At 45.5% G+C, this 19,681-nt stretch overlaps 1 protein-coding gene and 1 non-coding gene across 3 annotated transcripts; one reads left to right on the top strand and one right to left on the bottom strand.

Moving 5' to 3' along the window:
* Positions 1-1,339: 1,339 nt before the first annotated feature.
* Positions 1,340-19,281, top strand: LOC135394005 (beta-alanine transporter-like). Of its 2 annotated transcripts, XM_064624424.1 has the most exons (10): positions 1,340-1,453; positions 3,381-3,785; positions 10,415-10,518; positions 10,748-10,902; positions 12,119-12,287; positions 13,987-14,113; positions 14,252-14,352; positions 16,505-16,719; positions 16,954-17,138; positions 17,844-19,281. In XM_064624424.1, the coding sequence occupies exons 2-10, from the start codon at positions 3,402-3,404 to the stop codon at positions 18,093-18,095; spliced, it is 1,692 nt and encodes a 563-aa protein (XP_064480494.1). In that variant the 5' UTR covers positions 1,340-1,453; positions 3,381-3,401; the 3' UTR covers positions 18,096-19,281. The 2 variants fall into 2 exon arrangements, with proteins under 2 accessions (XP_064480494.1, XP_064480493.1); XM_064624423.1 differs by lacking the exon at positions 1,340-1,453 and having other exon boundaries at positions 1,497-3,785.
* Trnaa-ggc (transfer RNA alanine (anticodon GGC)) lies at positions 13,469-13,541 on the bottom strand. Its single transcript has one exon. It is a non-coding gene; the product is annotated as a tRNA-Ala (tRNA).
* Positions 19,282-19,681: the final 400 nt, after the last annotated feature.

Consider the following 19,681-nt stretch of genomic DNA (forward strand, 5'->3'; position numbering starts at 1 on the left):
GTCATAGTGTTCGACAGCACCACCAATTTGGTAGAGTTGAACTACCCTCGAAGCTAGGGGGCGAACAAGTTCGTGTCCGAAAGCCACGGTCTTGAGAGGATTATGATGGTCCCTGAAAGAGACGCGACCTTTGGTCATACTTTTCTTTCAAGAGGAGGCAGCGAAGAAGTACCCATTCGTGGGACCGAGCCCTCCCCTTCTGATTTGTTTCGGTTTCAGTCTGTCTACCAACGTCATGATGACGTTTCTCGGGTAGAGGTCTACCTAATGGGAAAATGGCAATGCAAGTAGTTCTCCAAAAGCACTAAAATTGCTCACTCATATTTTTGCCATAGCTCTCAAAATTTGACGCCTTTTTTTTTTTGTTATTGTTGAAACGTCCTCGCAGGTATTTTCTCCACACCTTCTGCTCCTCTCACCCCCCCCCCCCCCCCCATTCGGGCCTCCCTCACCAACCAATACACACACGGTCAGCGTCCAGACGCCTCTGACGTAAATTTCTCTTCCCCATTAGGTCACTCAGTAATAGTATACCCCTTCTCGAAGGCAATCTCAGGAATGTCCCTCTCCAATAAACGCTCGAAACTGTTTACTAAGGAAACTAGGACCCCGTTCGAATCCCCACCTTCCTTTGCTCCTAGGCAGAAACACAAAGCACCGAAAATACAGGGCATAGACTCAATATAGGTAGATACAAAGTAGCGCAGGGAAGAGTTGGAACGCAAAGAATAGCTGCATTTTGTTGAGCAGGTACAGCATATTTTCTCTATGTTGGCACGATCTATCTTCTTCGATTCTTCGGCCACAATTTCGATACAGTTACTTCTCCACGAGAAATACCAGGTGCTCTGCTTTTCAATATACAGGGTGTTCAAAATTAAGCTTTCACTAGCACTTTACAAATAGGCGAACAAAAGCAAAACTGGTGCTATTTTTTCTGTTCCTTGAGTAAGAAACAGGTGCTACATAATTACCAGCACCTGTTTCTTACACAAGTAGCGGAAAGTTATCATCCGGTTTCCTGTCATCGCTGTGTTTGCGTACCGCTCGTGAAAGCTTAATTTTGAACACCCTGTAGAACATGATTGTGCGCCTAATGATTAACTTGCTCAACAGGTCTAGACACTACAGGCGAACGACGACAATGTCCATTGCACACTCAGAAAGATATCTCATTCATTTGGCCGTCGAGTTATCACGATTGCTTTCCGGACGGGACATTGTCTGCATAGATTTTATCTCAGTCACGCGTATTGTTTTGCTTCACTGTGTGACGTCCCCGCATGTCGCAATTAATCTCACTCACGGTGTTCTAACGAAGATAACGAGGTGTAGACAGACGTCGTCATGCGCTCATCTCTGTGTCAATAAACTGACGTCGATAACTGGGATTGGAGGTGAGAATAAAAGGAGCCCTAATTCTTTCTCCCTTCAATCTGGGCTCGTTTTCAAGGTAAGCACGTGTCGTTTTGTCGTAGTAATTTTGGTACGTTGGCTGGCTGCTGCTTTCGAATACAATCGATACAGGCATCCCGTTAACGCAGTAAGTGTTCTGTCGTCCTATACAGTTGTTGCGCAAAAATTTCGCAAATTTATGTGTCTTGAGTCATTCATCCGAATTAACAAAAACTAAAATAAAATAAAATAAAATGAAACAAAGCCGAAGGAAACCCCTCCGGGGCACCAACTGAAATATCGAAAAGCCGTGCGACTCGTTCGATTAATCGTGCAATTTACTTTGTCCGGTCGATTTAGCTCCATGAGTCGTATTGGCTCCATTGTATGGTATCGCAAACTTTCAGCAGCATACTGACGACTACTGACCGACGAAAGCGACTTCCTTGTTTTTGGAGGTGCCCGCCTGGACGTTGCTGGATGTAATATTATTATTACCTCATCATTTCTTGTCATGTTAATTAATGTGCCGTGAAGTATGTGAGCCCGAAATTAAGTGGTAAATTCCTTACTCGTCGTCACGGCATGCATTTGTCGTTCTTATTACTAAACTTCGACGTAACTTCCTTTATCTGGATCCTTTATAAAGCGCTTGCTTTATTTGGACCGTGTCCTTGTACTCAAAATGTCCTCGTACTATCCAAGTAGTCCGTATCCAAGCGCTTGACCAGGCAGGGAGTGTCCTGTCGTTAGGTAGTGTGTGTTGTTAGGACTACCTTTGCCTAGCTATAAGACTGATCGAAGACTTCATGAGCTATTAGACATCACCACCATGACCAATTAGATATCATTGAACGTTTATTGTTCGCCTCATCTTGTTCCCTATATTACACGAAAATACGAATTTCTACAGGAAACTCCAAAATGGCGCTCAGCAGCTTATCGATCTTTTAAGTTAATACATTACTTTTTTTAAGCGAGCGGAGTATTAAGCGATGAAATGCATACTCATTTATTCAATTTTCCCCCCCTAGTACATGTCTTAAAACATGTGTTCCTACGGCAGTGGATCTAGAATTACTCCTTAAAGGAAGACTCCGCAAAAAAATCACCATAAAGGCTATGGAATATCCCTAACCTTTGGGATGCTATGGGTGTGCGGGGCCTGAGGCAAAGGCACATCGCGGGGCCTGTTTCACACGGTGAAGTGCATATTCGATATTTAAAAAAAAAAGTAATCCCTGGTTGAGGGCGTCGTGCGCGGGGCCTTTGCAAGCGCGGGGCCCAAGGCAGTCGCCTTACTCGCCCCCCCCCCCCCCCCCCTATCGCCGACCCTGGAAGCGAGAGGGCACTGACAGCAACACAATGCTGGCATCATCCGGCATCCGGCAAGGGAGCATGCAGCTTTCGAAGCAGACGACAACGGCATCCTCCTCCGTACGAACCGCCGTAGTATGGAGCTCTTCTGATTTCGGTTTCGGTTTGCTATTATAATCATTTTACGAATTGGTTGTCCTGATGTCACACGAATTAATTACTCGCGCAAAATAAATGTGAATGTTGTATGCGGCGTCGAGGGGGTGGTTCGTGTTTGCCATGATGCTCAGCTTTTTATTTCTTTCTTTTTTCTTTTTAGAATCCTTGCGAGCCTCCCTTTAAGCTAAGAGCTTATTGAGCTTAAGACCTCTCACTTAAAGAAGGTGCCTCCGGTTATTTCCAAGACGTCTCACCTGTTACCGTGCTAGCGTGCTACGCGGAACCTATGTTATTTCACACCTCGTGTTTTTTGTTTTGTTTTGCAATAAACCGATATCCCCCCCACCTGAAGGTATTCACTGACGAAGTCCAAATGATCCATATGATTCCCTTGCGATGTAGCAGGGCGTAGCAAGCCGACATAGGTCTGGCTGACCTCTCCTTGCGTGGACGCCACCTCCTGTTTATTAAACTTATATATACCCCCCCCCCCCCTGCGATGTTTACAGACGATCTTCACTTAACCAAACATGCTGCTCGAAGAAGCTATGGCGGAAGTGGGGGAGTTTGGCCTCTTCCAGTACCTGCTCATCGGCTACCTGGTGGTGTTCGTGGCTCCGCTACGTGTTCTCCCACTTTTTACGCACATTTTCACCTTTCTCGTGCCCCCTCATCGGTGTCGCCTTCCAACGCACCTCAGTCTGCTGGAATCGTCCAACTCTACTACCACTGAGTCACTGCTTGACCTGTACATTCCACGCGAACCAGACGGTACTTTCAGTCAGTGCAGTATGTACCTCCCCAATACTACCATGATGGAAGATCAATGGAACAACTCGTTCACAACGACGACGTCTTGCTTATACGGCTGGGAATACGACTTCAGCATATTTTATCCAACTATTGTATCGGAGGTAAGTCTCATTGACGTACATTGTATTTCTTTATTGACATACTAGGTGGTGGTGGTAGTGCTGATAGAGCTTGCCGTCGTCGGCCTCACAGAGGTGGGCAACGTCACGACTAGCGCTCTGGGTGAATATGCGTCCTGGGCCGACTTCTAAGTCCACTGTGCCGACATATGTCTGACAGCGTCTGAGGAAAACCCAGGAAAAAAACCACAGACAACACAGCTGGCACCGGTATTCGAACCCGGGTACCTCCCAGTCTCAACATGACATAGCCAGCGCGCTAACCACTGAGCCACTCATTAGTGTACATGCTAGAACATACGGAGTCCGGTGCTGTTTGCGGGCGAATAGCATTAAAGGGCAAGTTTTGCCCCACGACCGGCGGGGACCAAGTTGATTCTCCCTGTGGTGTCACGTGGGTTTTCATCCCCAATAGAATTCACGCGAATTAGCAGGTCATAAAGCACTGCCCCTTAGAGTGATCTTGCACCTCTCCTACCCCAATGGAAGATTCCGCGCCAGAGATCGTTCTTCCAGTAAACTTTGCCCCAGCTCTGCCAATGGAATTAAGAGTGCTTTGCAGGGCATCTGATATCGAGTATCGGAGTTGTGGAGTCGATTTCTATTACACTCAGTCTTTCGGTGTTAATAGCATCGTTTTCGCAGAGGTGATAGTGTGGAACTGCGAGTAGTATCACGCGGTGACACACTCGGTGTCCTGATGTCACACGTGCTTCAGGTGTCACTTTTTTTTCCCGCGGAGGATATGCTGATAAGTGATTGCGCACTCAAATAGCGCAACATCAAGTCAAATACCGCGGTACGGAACAGGTATGGAAGCCACTTTCGGGACATCCAGCCAGTCAGGTAGGTAAATAACCAATGCAGCGTTCTCCATGGGATACTTTGTAAGCACACCGCAGTGGTCATCGGACACCAGCACATCCTGGGCGAACGACACCTGCATATGACGAATGGCGTCCTGGGCTGACTATCTCGATCAGTGGCTGGATTAATGAAAATTTTGGCAGTACTGCGCTACGAAACAACTGAGAATAAATGTTTACAGCAATCATACCCTTCACGAAAAAAGATCCCAATAAAAGAAGTTGAATGCAACTGCCCACAGCAACATTCTTATATTGGCGTGGAAGGAAAAGACAGTCAGACTTCCCTCGAAAAAGAAGAGAGAGAAAAGCAAAGAGAGGAAGAAATGAACTACGGGTATACTATTTCGCGATTGATGTTTCCAATACAGGTATGGTCCCTAGAAAACTGGCTTTTCAGTTTTCTAGGGACCACAATACAGGTGGGGTGGAGAACTGCTTCTTCCCTCACGGCGATATAGCCATTGCTCACAGGGACCTAATGATGTTGCTACGTTGAAGTTACATACACGGTAATGGTCTGATTTTAAAGGCTTTCAGTAGAAGAGAACAAAAAAAAAGAGAGAGAGGAGGAGAGACTGGATTACCTAGAGTGGTTATTAGAAAAATAGTATGTTCCTATATATGTATTGGCATCATCGTGGCATCGTGGAGAGTGCGAAACGGCTTAAAGGGACTATGAAATTTCCCGAACCCCCATACTTTTTTTCGATGGAAACTGTTCTTCCCGCAGAGAAACTAATATGCCACAAATTTTTCCGGACGAAATCGCTCCACTCTGCGAGGAGCGCGCGCTGGAAATGTCTCTTCCGCGTTCCTCCTCTCCCACGCATATTTCCCTGCCGATGGTGTAACTGTACGGACCGCTCTTCGGACCCCTGTTACGTCACTGATGTTGCACAATGGCAAGTAATGCCACGAGCTCGCGCTGTGGCTGCCGCCACTGCCGAAATCTGCCGATCGCACGAAAGCTGCTGTCATGGAGGTTTCCACTCCCGATGAACGCATACGCGGGATCCTACGGCGCATGCTCCTGGCGGGATTCCTCGGCTCGGCAACACGTCACGATGACGTGTTGCTGAGCCGGCCGTGGTCGCGTCAAGTTACCCGTTGTGTCTCCGCTCGGCAGCTCGTCACGGCGCGGCGCCAGCTGTCCTCCCTTCGCCGCTCTGTTTAAATTCGCTCCCGAGAAATCCGCTCGCGCGACGAAAGTAAAATTTCGGTTCTGGACTCAGAAAAATGTCTTCTTTCGAACGAAACGAAGAAAAAAATCGTTTCATAGTCCCTTTAACGTGCGCTGTGAACCTATTGGGTCGCATAAGGCAGCACTGTTCACACAAGGACGAGTTGCCGGTGTCTTTCTAGGTATGTAAGAGTAGTCACGTAGATCGAAGATTTAAGAACGTCATGAGGAAGCTTACACACACTGGCTTGACACAACAATGAAATAAAATTTAACATGACGTTTCGATGCCCGTTCGGGCATCATCACCAGAATGAAACGAGACACGGTAAGTCATCCGAGTTCTACTAATAGCTTACTTCCCAAAAAGGTTCTACTTGTAGCTTAGTCATGACCTTGCCATGGCAAGGTCATGACTAAGCCATAACTAGAACTCAGATGGTGTCTTGTTTCATTCTGACGATGCCCGAACAGGCATCGAAACGTCTTATTAATTTTGTTTCATTGTTGTGTCAAGCCAGTCTGTGTAAGCCTCCTGACTCACGTACATGTTGAGTTAAGTGTCAGTTACGTGTCTATCCCTCGCCAATGAGCGGTAGGTACGATTAACGTAGTCCCCACGGCGGACTAGGATGATGGAGGGGGCGAAGCAGATGCCAACTTCGAATGTGGGTACACTTGTGTAAGAGGCATCGGTCAGAGCCGTGCATAGGCAGTCTGGCCATTGGGACGAGACCTAAAAAAAAGCTCGTCTTGTCAATCAAACTTGAACTTGGGTACTATATAAACACTATAACAACCTGAATAAACTTGAACCTTGTCATTGGTTGCCATTTCCTATGGGCTCCACCATGCACCAAAATTTTCATAACCAAATTTGCAAAATTTGTTATAAAAAATTTCATAACCAAGTCTAATTGCGTTCTATGAGCATAATATCATCTCGGAACTGTCTCCAAAGTCTGCCTTAACTTTCGTTCCGCTGTCATTAGTAACGCGAACATGTTTCGTCACCGATGTTATAGGCCTATTGAACACGCGATGACGAGAAAATGGCCGAAAAAAAAAACGTCACTGATGCGTCGAATTTTGAACTTTTTTGTTGAAAATCATGGGGTCAACGGTGTTTATCTTCCGCGAACTTTTGCGATGACAGGGAGCACCTTGGTCCATTTTCTGTCGCAACAAATTACCACTGTAGTAGGGAACTTATTTCGGGATGCAGCGGGGAAAATCCGACATGCGCTTTCTGTTTCCGGTAGAAACTAAATAAATACCATTGGCTTTGCACTTCGGACCTGCATTTGGGACTTGAATTCAGAAAATTCAGTGACTCGGAACTGAAAATTGCGACTATGTCAGTGCAAAAGTTCGCTGAAGATAAAACACCGTTGACCCCATAATTTTCGAGAAAATAGATTTTTAAGTTCAGCTTTGTGGTACGTCATGTGAAACACCCTGTACGTATCTGTCCAGTGTTGATACCATCTGCTTATGTTGTTATTATTATTACATTATTATTATTATTATTATTATATGTTATTAAACGTTCATACCGGCAGCCATTTGTGTACGAAGAAGCGGTTGTGAGGCTCTCCTGGGCAATCAGTTCAGCCAGCAACCTGTTCCGCAGCTCCATGTATTCCCGACATGTTTCTCCCAGCTGGCGTTGATAAAAGTAGCCGTAAAACCCACTGTTTTGGTATGATGGTGGGGATATCCGTTTGGATGCAAGTTTCACCAACAGTGCGCTGTGCCCAGTAAATAAGGGTGAAATATAACTTCCGATAACCTGTAGTATACTACCGAATTTTATGTCAACGGGTGATTGGCCAGGACACCTCAAAAAGTGGATGGAGCCCCATGTATAAGTCGTATGTCTTATTAATGGCGAGACTTCATTTTTATACACGGCTCTGCCATCGGTTAGACTCAAATACCGCCTAAGTAAGGTAAGCCTGATTGGTTTATTTGTGCTCGTATATACAAACAGAACCAATCAAGCTTTCGTTATATGATTGGTTAAACGACGTGACGTTGTCGAGTCCGCCAATCACGATTCTGCTCTCGGCGGGCGTTGGCAAGGAGACGGGCTGCCATCAGCCACAGGAGCAGCCACGATAGCCACAGAAAACCTGTGTTAGAAATCGTCTGCGACGATTGGCTCAAGCACACAGCACCCGGACTGTTGATGTCGGCGTAGAGAAGAAGTAATAGCACTAATTAAGTAGGCCTTCTGCATCTATGTGGCTTTGGTAGAGCAGGTGAAGAATATAGATGGAAGACAACCGTGTTGAATAACTGGTTGGCTAACCTCATCACGCACAATACCCACGGAAAAAGCACGCAGCTGATCTCTAAAACTGGTCGAGCACCAAAGTTTGCACAGCGCCATTTCGGGTCGAAGCGGGCACGGATCCAACAGTAGGTATAGTTTCATCAGCGGGTTCTACAAATGCGCGAGATAGGAAAACCACGTGACCACCGCCAACGGTTTGACTGATTTGCGTGTAGGGTAAGGTGGGGCAAGCCGAGACAGAAATCTGCAATTCCATATGAGATTTGTATTCATCCAGTTTTCCAAAAAAGCTAGCCACAGGCGCGTTGCCTGGGGTCTAGAGCTGCTGACCCGTAAATGGAGAACGGACATAGCCGGTATAAGGTAAACACGGAACAAGAAATTCGAAAATACGGATTGTCTCATCTTGCAGCGACCCTCGGGGCAAGAGGAAACACGCCGTGGTAATTAACTATACAAATTAAATTGTATATATTTTTTAACTCCGTGTTAGCGCCGCGAAGCCGGGTCCCTACACAATACCTGTAACCCCCCGCCCGCATGCTGTGCAATGAAACCACACAAAACCTGCTGCCGTTTTGCCCCACCATCCTTTGCAAAAAAAAGCGCACCGCCAGTCGCGATGTGTCACCGATCTGTCACTGGTCGCTCGCTTTTGCGTGGCCTTCGGTTTTGTTGGAAATATCCTGGGAAACAGTAAAATTTGCTGGAAGATCCTAGAAATAAAAGGAATATCCGAGGAACAAGCATTAAACCACCTAACGTATCCGTTTCTAAATTATATTAAATTTAAATCGTATTACCCCGTTGCGTCTTACCCCGGGGTGGGGGGAGGGGGAGGAATACCGGATCATCGGATGCAACTGTTCTTCTGTTCAAAAGCAAGAGTGGCATTATTTGGTACGTATCGATAGATAAATGAACACAGAAATATAATGTGGACTTACATTGACAGAATAAGCCTTCGAAACGCTGCTGCACAGATGACAATGGGAAGGACTACAGAAAATCGCGCCTTTGATGACGGGTATTTACATTCGAGGAAGAAGTAATCGATTTTTCTTCTCCTCAACGTATAAATCATTCCGCACAATTCTCACATGACGATTCCACCTATGGGTAAAGTTTCCCGTGCAAGGAGCAACGCGCCTCCGCGACAGGCGTCGTTTGAGCAAAAAATATCTAATCTTGCCCCGTGTCTCATCATGCCCCACATTACCCTAACAGCAGCAGCAGCAGTTAGGCGTGGCGAACTATGTTAACGATGAACAAAACATTAAAACGCAAGCAAGCTGGTGTAACGATGGTGAAAGTATCATTTCCTTGAGTTTGAGGTGGTGGTAGGGACAGGAACACAAAGCACAAGTTGACAGGGCTTGACTGAAACCTGTTAACCTCGATACTAACGCCAAAAGTGGCGTCTGTTTACGGAATTGCAGTTTGCACGTGGGGGACAATAAGCGCGGATACCTGTTTCCACTATCCAATCATTGTAAAGGCATGGACGCGCGCGTGCGCTCTATTCACGAGGTGTGCCGTGCCGCACGGTCAGGGATTTCACGCTGCCACTCCCTTGGAAGCGCGGCGTGTTGTTAGAATGTTCTAGCATTCGGTTGAGCGTCTCATTCCGTTATGAAATTAGAAGCGCTCCATACTATTTCCCCGTAAAATAACATTTGGTCAAATTAAGTGAATTACCGCACTAATACTGAACTACTGGGTAAAATGATGGATTATTTTGAATGTACGCTCACACAGGCGGAGAACAGTGGAGTCCCAAAGAGTCACCTCAGAATGTTAGTGCTCTGTACAGCGCTTCATTATTTAAGGTCGCCGTCCACCTTTTATCCTCGCTTGCCCGGTCAGGCACGATAAGAGGATTTTTTTACGACGATGTTTTGTGTTATGTGCTCTCCTTGTCTTATGCCTCATTGAGCACCACAAATCTCATATCCCATACCCCAACAACACTGAATATCCTCTGGATGTACGAATAATGTCCTACCGAGTTGGTACGTCCGATGAATATCCTCAGAATATCCGTCGGACGTACGAATCCGTTAGGACATTGTACGTGCATCCAGAAGATATTCAATGTTGTTGGGGTATCTACCAAGAAAGACACATATCCCCCAAAGCGAATACTTCCTCGCGGCTTTAAGCGATTTTAAAAATAAGTGGGGGATTTTCATAGGGGCTGAAAGACGTCGTGCCCCGGCAATAATAGAGTTATAGCTACAATGCTAGTTTTGTTTTCTCGCAGATGGACTGGGTATGCGAGCATTCCTGGAAAGCATACGTGGCTAATTCAGCTTTCTGGGTGGCAACAGCTGTCGGCGTCATAATCTCAGGAGATCTCAGCGACAGGTAGGTAAAATTTCATCCACATACACAGTGTATGCGTACATTTGCGTAAACACCAAATTTCCGTCGGACACGACGGAAGACGAAGTGGTTGGTTTCCGCCCCGTGTTGCGCCACTCCGTGTTCTCTCTGTGCCCCAAAATCAAAAAAGTGTTACTCAAGTATAGTACACCAAATGACTTGCAGCCTGTACTTATGTTCAATAAAATATTTGTTCTGTCCTTTCATTCAGGTTTGGACGTGTTCCTGTAATGATCGGAGTGAATGTCTTATGTGGATCTGCCTGTCTGTACACCTATTTTGTTCCGAACTTTGTACACTTCATTGCCAGTCGTGTGCTCCTCGGTGTGGTGGTGCTGGCTATTAGTATTACGCCATTCGTACTGGGTGAGTAACTGCATTAACTGCGACCCTCAGACCACTCTCTCTCGAATACGCTAGTAATCATGAACAAAAACGAAAAAAAGAAAAGAAAAGGAAAGTGCTAATATTAGGTGAAAACAAGTTTTCGTCATGGGCACATCAATGCCCGTAATGGCCTGAAGGAACAAAAAAAAAACTTGATTTGATTTTGATTTGATTTGATTTGATTTATTGGTCCATTACCACAAAAACTGTAGTACACAATGTTCAAAGTACAGTGGAGGAGGCAACCGGAATGCTCCCTGTTCAAGTCTCCTCCCTATAGTAAGTAGGTGATTAGAATCATAAAATGAGCATTTGGAGCGTTACAATGTCAATTACGATTACTGTGCAACCAAGACAAACTATATAGGGTACATTAATAAATACACTGTACAACAAAAGAATCAATTAATTACAATCGCGCTAGTCTATTTGTGGCAAGTGAGTTTACAACTTCAACTTTGTATATACTTCAAGGAACTTTTCGAGAAAAGGAATTAGTCTTGTTTCGTGGCCTTTAAAAGTATTGTAAAGCAGTATAGCTGCGACCTCAGAAAAATTATCTGTTCTGTCACGTCACAATTGCGCTCATAGGTTTTTTCAGAAACTTAAAATTAAAAATTACGGGCAACACTATGTCGAAGTCGTCACCAGCTGCACGTCAAGCAAGTACGGCGGCAAAACTACATTGCATGCGCACAGCACTGGGTCTAAAACAAAAGAAGCCGGCTACGTAGTCATCACGAGCAGCAAGCCAGTCGGGAACATAGATCACGGTTGCTCGACAAATTATGGATTAATTTCCACCAGACGTCGCCCTGAGTGTTTTTACCACAATTTTACTAGGAAATGAACATGGTTTACACATCACTTTGTCACATGTATAACTTGTTGCACGGGGTGTACAAGCAGAAACATAGCCTGCCTGTCTGTTCTACAGTATACCTTTAATTACGGTAATTAAGGGGGGATTTGTGTAAAACCTATCGGTGTATGTAATCGGCACCATTGACGACAGCGCGTGTAGGAATGAAATCGCCACCCTGTAGACAGAACTGGCGTGGCGATAAATTTCAAATAACTGAAACCTTATAGGGGCAATGTGCTCCTGTAGCTGATGACAATTCATTCTTTCTACTTGGTATTGACAAGCGCAGGTTATTAGTTCCTATGAGTTGACGAGCATTTCTTTTTTCAGTTATCGAGTACATGGCTCCCGAGAAGAGGATGATTGTGTTGAGCGCCTTCCAGGTTTCCTACCCACTGGTGGGAGCAGCATTTCCCTGGATTGCCTATGCATTCGCCGACTGGAGAAAGCTCACACTGTTCGCCGCTATACTCCCGTTATCTGCTCCTCTCTTTTCATGGTAAGAACAAATGCAACGTGTAAACAACGATAGAAAAAAAAAAGAAAAGAAAAGAGAAAGATAAGTTGGCACATACGTTGCTTTTTCAGCAGTTCCTTCTTTTGATAAGGACACTAATGTTATTCATGGCGCGGTTGCAAATACGACAGTGCGAGATAAGCCGCAAAGTCGCTTGAATGACAGGTAGTCTTTTGGAAATTTCACCAGTGAGCACCCTCCGTTTTTTTTTTTTTTGTATTGCCACACCCTTTCATGTTTATGCATTTAATTTTATTCAACTAATTCATTTATTAAATAGCTAAGTAACTTTGTTCGCGAACCGCTATCCATGCACTAAATGCCATGAAGCTGAAAGGTGACAGACGCGAAATATGTAACGGAAAGGTTGCAAATAAGTAGCTAGGTATAAACAGCTGGTACATTTTTTGCAAACATGCATCACTTTAATTGATGGGTACGGGGTACCGCTAACTTGAATGCGTTACTAAGCGGCGACCGATTGGCGAACGGTATGCCTATAGAGCATAGTCGGCTGTTGCTGTCTGCAGTTGCTGCTGTACTTATGCGTTGTTGTTGTTGTGTTATGTACCCGTAACTCCTGTAACAGGCTCGTAACTTACGTGTGTCGCTTGAGCCTAATGGATCTCCTACCTCATACGAATCTGTTTTTCAAAACGTTTTACAAAACAGAATCACATCGTTTAACAAAACAAAGCGACACGAATACAAAGACAACACTCTAAGAACAAACTCTCTAACTCTAACAAACTAAGAACTCTAAGAGAAAAAAAGGTGTAAAATGGGAAGTAATTTCAGCTTCTAGCCCCCTAGACTTCCAATTCCTTCACATTTTAGTCCCCTAAACCCGACGTTAACTCCTCAGGACTGCAAATTGTCACTGAACTTCGCAAATTATCTTCCTAATGCAACAGTCTACGTAAATATGTGATCTTGGTCAATTTGATGACATAAGGCTGGTATAACTCAGCCAACTTAGCAATTTTTCATCAACACAGAGCAAGAAAAAGTTAGCGCTTCTTTCTTCGCAAATTGCGTCGCATGTACGCTGCAAGGTTTTATATCACTCGATATATCACGGTTGACGGTTTGATTCACGGTATTTTCATGCATGCACACGAATTATGTACCCGGGATGAAAGATGAAAGTCACTGAAAAGGTTAGCTAGCTGTAGGGATCGAACCCACATCTTCTGGATTGCCGGTCCAGAGCTCTACCAATTGAGCTAAACTAACACGCCTCTCCAGCGACTTTCGGGGTGCGTCATCAGAAGGGACGACAAACCAGCCACTCACCCTTTGTGAGTATCACTCTTTGTGAGGCTTTGTTTGTATCTGTCCCTTCTATGTTGTTCCAGCCTCAGAACATCAGTTTATCTCTTGTACCCGGGACTCTTAGAAGAGAGAGTCAAATGCAGACTCCACTCTGTGACATTCATTTACTCCTGCGCATTTACTCCCGAAAACTCCGGAAAGGGACTATTTTTTTTTTTTTTTTTTTTTTTTTTGTGGCAAGGCATTTAGTCTCCAAATGTACTCCATTATCTCTTAGAGTGTAGTACTGGAAACTGACTAGCGTACGGTAACGTAATCAAGTTTCAGTTTTGTGATTTAGCATGTAGTACCTTTCAATCAGCCAGCACTGCGCGTGCGTCCTTTATATCTCCATTAATCCATGCAGGTTTGTGCCCGAGTCGCTGCGGTGGTTGATTTCCCGTGGCAAAGAGCAGAGGGCCAAGAAGATATTGAAGTACATTGCCTGGGTCAACCGGCGTCCACTATCGGACGAATTCATGCAGAAATGCCAGGTTAGCGTTATAACTCTTTCATTACAATGATTCTACAACAGTACTTGAAGCCACGATAATTAGCACGACTCAGACCTGGTCTGTGGAAGTTACAAAATTAATGACATTTAAACATTCACCAATTCAATTCGTCTCCAGTTCCCTCCTCCTACAGACTTCAACACGACAAAAGCATCTGTGGTCGACCTGCTGAAAACTCCAAACATGCGCAAGAACTTCATCCTGTCTCTGATTGTGTGGTAAGTGAACATGGTCTCATCAACCGAAAGGAATGGCACATCGGAACATGTTAACATCTATGCAGCCAACCACATATGATGTTTATGGAGCCGCAGTCTAACTGCAGCACAGCGAAGGTGCTGTTGGAAATTGTTTGTGGTTGGGCAACGTGATAGCGCTGGGTTAGGGAAGCATGGTAGCAATGCCCGAAACAGCTTTACGAAGGCGACAGGGTAGATGTAAGACGCTTACGTTTTACTAGGGAGCTTCTGCGTACCTCGCACGGCGCACGCAAAGAAATCGCGACCCGCGGTCTCACTTCGCCAGAGCGATGTTTGGTACCATATACAGTCGACCCCCGTTTATCCGGACGGTGCCGTTCCCGGCGAAATCGTCCGGATACCGGGGCATCCGGATAAATGAAACGACCGAATAGAAACGTCCTACAGAGCAAGGTTTAGTTAAAACACAGAAATCTCGTCAATGACAGCTGTGACATGGTGGTGTAGGCACTCGATTCCTGCAAACTTTTGCTAATTGCAAAGTGTCAATGTCGGATCCTGGTTTCTCACTGGCGTCATCGGCACCGTCTTGCTGCACATCATTGGAGGCAACAGCAGCAATCACACCGTCATCAGTCATAACTGCACACGCGTCATCGTCCTTATCAACGTCAACGTAGTCAGAAACCGCAGCATCATTTACGGCAGTCGCAGTGAGTCCGCATCAGGGATCGCAGCAGGCCCTCGGGTTGGAGTTTTCCCCTCAAGAACTGGACAGTTGCTCGAGATATTTCCAAATGACTAGACTGGTCAACGTGACCCAACGCACACAAATAGAAAAGGGGGTCATCGTGCACGGTTGTCTCCCCTACGGAGGAATGTAGGTCCCTGACGTGTGACGGGAATAACCCCAACACAGCGAAAAGGGTGACGAAGCGGGATCAGCGTCTCCTCTTACTCACGGTAGTCCGGATAACTGAAGCTGGATTACAAGGATTTTCGACTTTCGTTCCCTGGAATTCTTGTCCGAGTCCGGAAGCTGGAGTCCGGAAGCTGGAGTCCGGAAGCTGAAGTCCGGATAAACGAGAACAAAAGACATGGAGGAAAATCCGTTCCCGTGGCTTTCGTTCGGATACCGCGGGATCCGGATAAATGAAGTCCGGATAAACGGGGGTCGACTGTATGTCTCAGGAAGCGCAAATGGTTAATGCACCACCTGGTAAAGACAACGCGACTGGTACTGCAGTGCTCAAGGAAGTACAGTAGCTGACACAGGCGCGCGCGCGCAAACCATATGCGCGCGCGTAACTTTATGCGCACAGCAAGCAAACGTTCCAAACGTTCATACTACGCGTTGGCGTGGCGTTATGTTCAACGCGTGCGCAGTGTGCGCCCGCTATTTGCCTGCGCACACAAAGCTCGAAGCGCGCTCCGTTGGTTGGCTCGCAGTGCGTTATATCAGCCTGTCTGGAAGTATGGCGTGCACGCTGCTTGGGGTCGATCATCCGTCCTGGGCTTCATACTTTGCCTCGTTGCCGTATGCTTTACAGAGCTCGTCACTGTCGTCGCCATCCGGTTACATGGATGCGGCAGAAGTACATCTTATCGCGTCGAGTCCTCTCTCACCAGTTTAACCTAACCTACCCGCAGGAGAGGATTGACGATTTCAGAAAATCTCAGAAAGTCTCTCGTTTAGCGCCGCTTTGAACTGTGGGAACTTGTGTTATTGGAAAGAAGGAGAAGGTGTTTCAATTTCCCCTCTCTCGGTCGAAGACGTGTCAAAGTCAACGAAAACGAAACGTGAGGGATGACATGAAAGTACCCGCCCAGGATCCAAAGCGTGCGCAAGGAGCACTGGGATTTCCTGAAATCGTGTATTGGCATAAGGAGATGCAGGAACTGGATACAATGCCATTCTGTGCATATCTTAAACCCATTACAAAGACAGAATTCCTCCCAGAAACGTGATACCTGCAGGTTGGCGCCGTGCTCGCACATAACCAAATATACGTAAAAAAAAGAAGAAGAAAGAACAAACTAATTTACAAAGCACTTAGTTCACACGCAAGTCTTCCAAACATGAGTATAATACAGATGCGACAGTCGTTTTTTTTTTCTCCTTTTTTTCGGCGTTCTCTTACACCACGTTTTCTGTCGTTATCTCCAAAAGGACTATAGCCTGCCTGGTGTACACAGCGGGACAACTGTATGCAGCCAACGCTACTAGCAACCCTTTCACCATGACTACCGCTATTAACATCGTGGACATCGTAGCCACGGCCACTGCCCTTCCCTTGGCTGACCGATGGGGCAGGAGACCAACAATGATGAGCGCTTTCCTCATCGCCGGCGTCGCTTACGTTTCTGCTGTTGCCATACCCAAGCGTGAGTTATATTTCTTTGAACTGTCTTAACATCTGTGGGTTTGCACACAGAATAACGATAGATGGATATATTTTATAATTAATCTTGTTACTGTGTGGAACTCGAAGCGGGATGCTTAAAAACAATTTGCGTGTTCCCACCTTGCTAAGTGAATCCTGAACTGATATTTCGGACATCGACTCACCTCGTTAGTCTCCCTGCCTTATTAAACGGATTGTTTGGTATCTTTTTCAGCGAGTGGTGCATTTGCTGAAACAGCAGTGTTCATGCTTGCCAGGCTAGCACTGACTATGGCATACAACGTGGGGTATCTCTATGCTGCAGAGATTTACCCGACTGCTGCTCGTTCACAAGCTCTGTCTCTGCGACAAGCATTCGGATCAGTGGGAAAATTTTTGAGCTCTCAAGTGACGCAACTGGTACGTACTCCCACAACCATTTCGAAATACTATGAGGTAGTTTTACACGCAGCCTGTATCCCAATCACTTCCCGAATACTGTCCAGTACAGTGTTTCTCCAACTCTGCCAGTTCGTGACCCCTTTGAGTACTGTCGAACCTACCATGACACCCCACCTTTATAAGCCTTCCGAAAATGTACTTTTCCCCAATGACGCAGATACATTTACACTGTAATTAATTTAAAGGACATTAACCGCTCCGGAGAGAGCTCCCAAAAATGTTTATTAATGTTTTTTAAACAAAGATTGATTTAATCGTGTGTTTTAATGGGAAGGATTATTTGCTTCTTGTTACAAGCAAATGAATACGTTGGTCTCTGTGGCTCAAGACATATCGCATGTCTGCTTAGACCCTCCATGACCCCCGGAAAATGGCTCATGACCCATTTAGTGGTCATGACCCGCAGTTTGAGAAACACTGCCCAGTAGGTGGTTCTTGTATCTTTGTGGAACCATAATCCTTCCACTGCACCAGCACGTAGTGTACACTTCCAGTGAAAATAATTGGCTCGATATTTTAAACGCTGCAGCTCCCTAGGGGAGTAGTTGGTGGTAAATTTTTGGCGAAACTCACGTCACGTGGCGTGTCGCTCGTGCCCTTAACGTTATTTCCTTTTAAAATGTAATCAGCTATTAGATGTATATCTGTCTCTCTTACATGCAGGCTATGTACGGCAGCAGCATTCCTTTGGTGTTGATGGGTGGCATGTCCTGCCTGTTGGCAGCACTCACATTTCCTATGCCGGAAACCCTTCAACAGCGTCTGCCAGAAAGTCTGGAAGATGGAGAAGGGTTCACCATAGGCCAGTACACGTGTTGCTTCGGAGGTTTACCGAAGCCCGACGAGTCTGTACCCGCCAGAAGGAGGACATCGTCCGTTGTCTCGGCAGCATCCGTTGTCAGCGCTCCTGACTGAAAACTGTTTTTATGCATTTGAAATACGTCAGACGCGACACTCGACCACGTAATAGTGCTTAGTGCAGTGTCACAGCCCAAGGGGAAGTAGTGCTAGAAGGATACCAGAAGGAGTGGAGAAGCAGGATAGAGCAAACACGACGAGGGAGCCTCACAAGATGGCATTTGATGAAGCCAAGCTCAGCCAATCGAAAGGAAAGATGAAGGAGCACCAGCAGTGAGACAAGAACCAGACCATCAGAGTTTCTGTCAAGGACGCTACAGTTTTAACATATCAGATTTCCACCACGACAGACACTCACCCTCCTGATATTGTGGTTTAGATATTTCAAATTCGCACTGACGCAGAGACAATCACAATCGAGATGGATGACATATATCTGAAGCAAATTACAAGCAGCTACTACGATCAATGAAACATAGAATAATAAACAATACCGGCCTGAAAGAATTCATGTTCTGAGGCTGGAACAACATAGAAAGGACATATACATACAAGGCCTCAATTATCTCATTTCAACACCGGCCTGCAGAGCGCATTGTTCCGTATTACGATTACAGCAGCTAATGCAAAGGCACCAGCAGTCGGACTCGCTCGAGAATCATTGCTGGTGCCTTTTCAACTGCTATTTATCTCCACAAGGATGTACATGAATTGTACAAAATGACATTTCGTTAACTGGAATATCGACACTGGGAAATACAGCATAACGCTTGTTCTAGGGACGCACCTTTATAATATCTGCTGAATAATATATGATAGCGATAATTATAAAACAATGTACGCATTCAGCTGGTCTTGCTTGCATGTTCTGACGTGCGATTGCTAACTACACGAAACGCAGAATAGGAAGTAAAATGACAGACTTAGAAGGCACTTTACCTCGTGTATCTTCTTTACAAGAGAAGGTTTCAACTCATCAGAGCCGCATTAAGTTCTATCCGACATCTCAGATATAAGGAGCCTAAGAGGGACAGCATACCTTTCCGAGAACACGTTGAGAAGCATCATTATGCAACACAGCCTCGAAGATATGCCGCTCAAATATCGTTCACTTCTGATACGAACTTGAGCCTCTGATATATCTGTAAATATATACTCTGTAAATGTATACATGTGCAAATATACACAATTTATATGTAAATGAATTGTAAATAAAAGTGAATATGTTTGCAGTCGCATAAAAATTAAAAGTCAAATGTATTGCTCATTTGCGTTGCATAAGATGTATTCATCGACAGGTCATTGAACAAATATCCGTAAATGTTCACCTGGAACAAGAGCCCGGGTTGTTACCTTGCGAAAAATACTTTGAGTAACACGCTTCTTCCTTTCTTTCCTTCCTTTCTTTCTTTCTTTATCTCTCTCTCTCTCTCTTTTTCTTTCTGTATTTCTGGAGCTGAAGAAGTGATGTGATGTGATGTGATACTACTACGCATTTGGTTGCTTGCATGGTCGCTCTCAGGTGTAAGATTTGGTTCTGGTTCGTTTGGCGAGTTTGGTTCTGGTTTGGTTTGATTTTGGTTTCCGCTTAAACGGTTCGCGAACGGTATCTAGGCGGGCCAATGAGAAGAGGGAGTGACTGA

This window comes from Ornithodoros turicata, chromosome 5 (assembly GCF_037126465.1).
Source record: "Ornithodoros turicata isolate Travis chromosome 5, ASM3712646v1, whole genome shotgun sequence".
NCBI lineage: Eukaryota > Metazoa > Arthropoda > Arachnida > Ixodida > Argasidae > Ornithodoros > Ornithodoros turicata.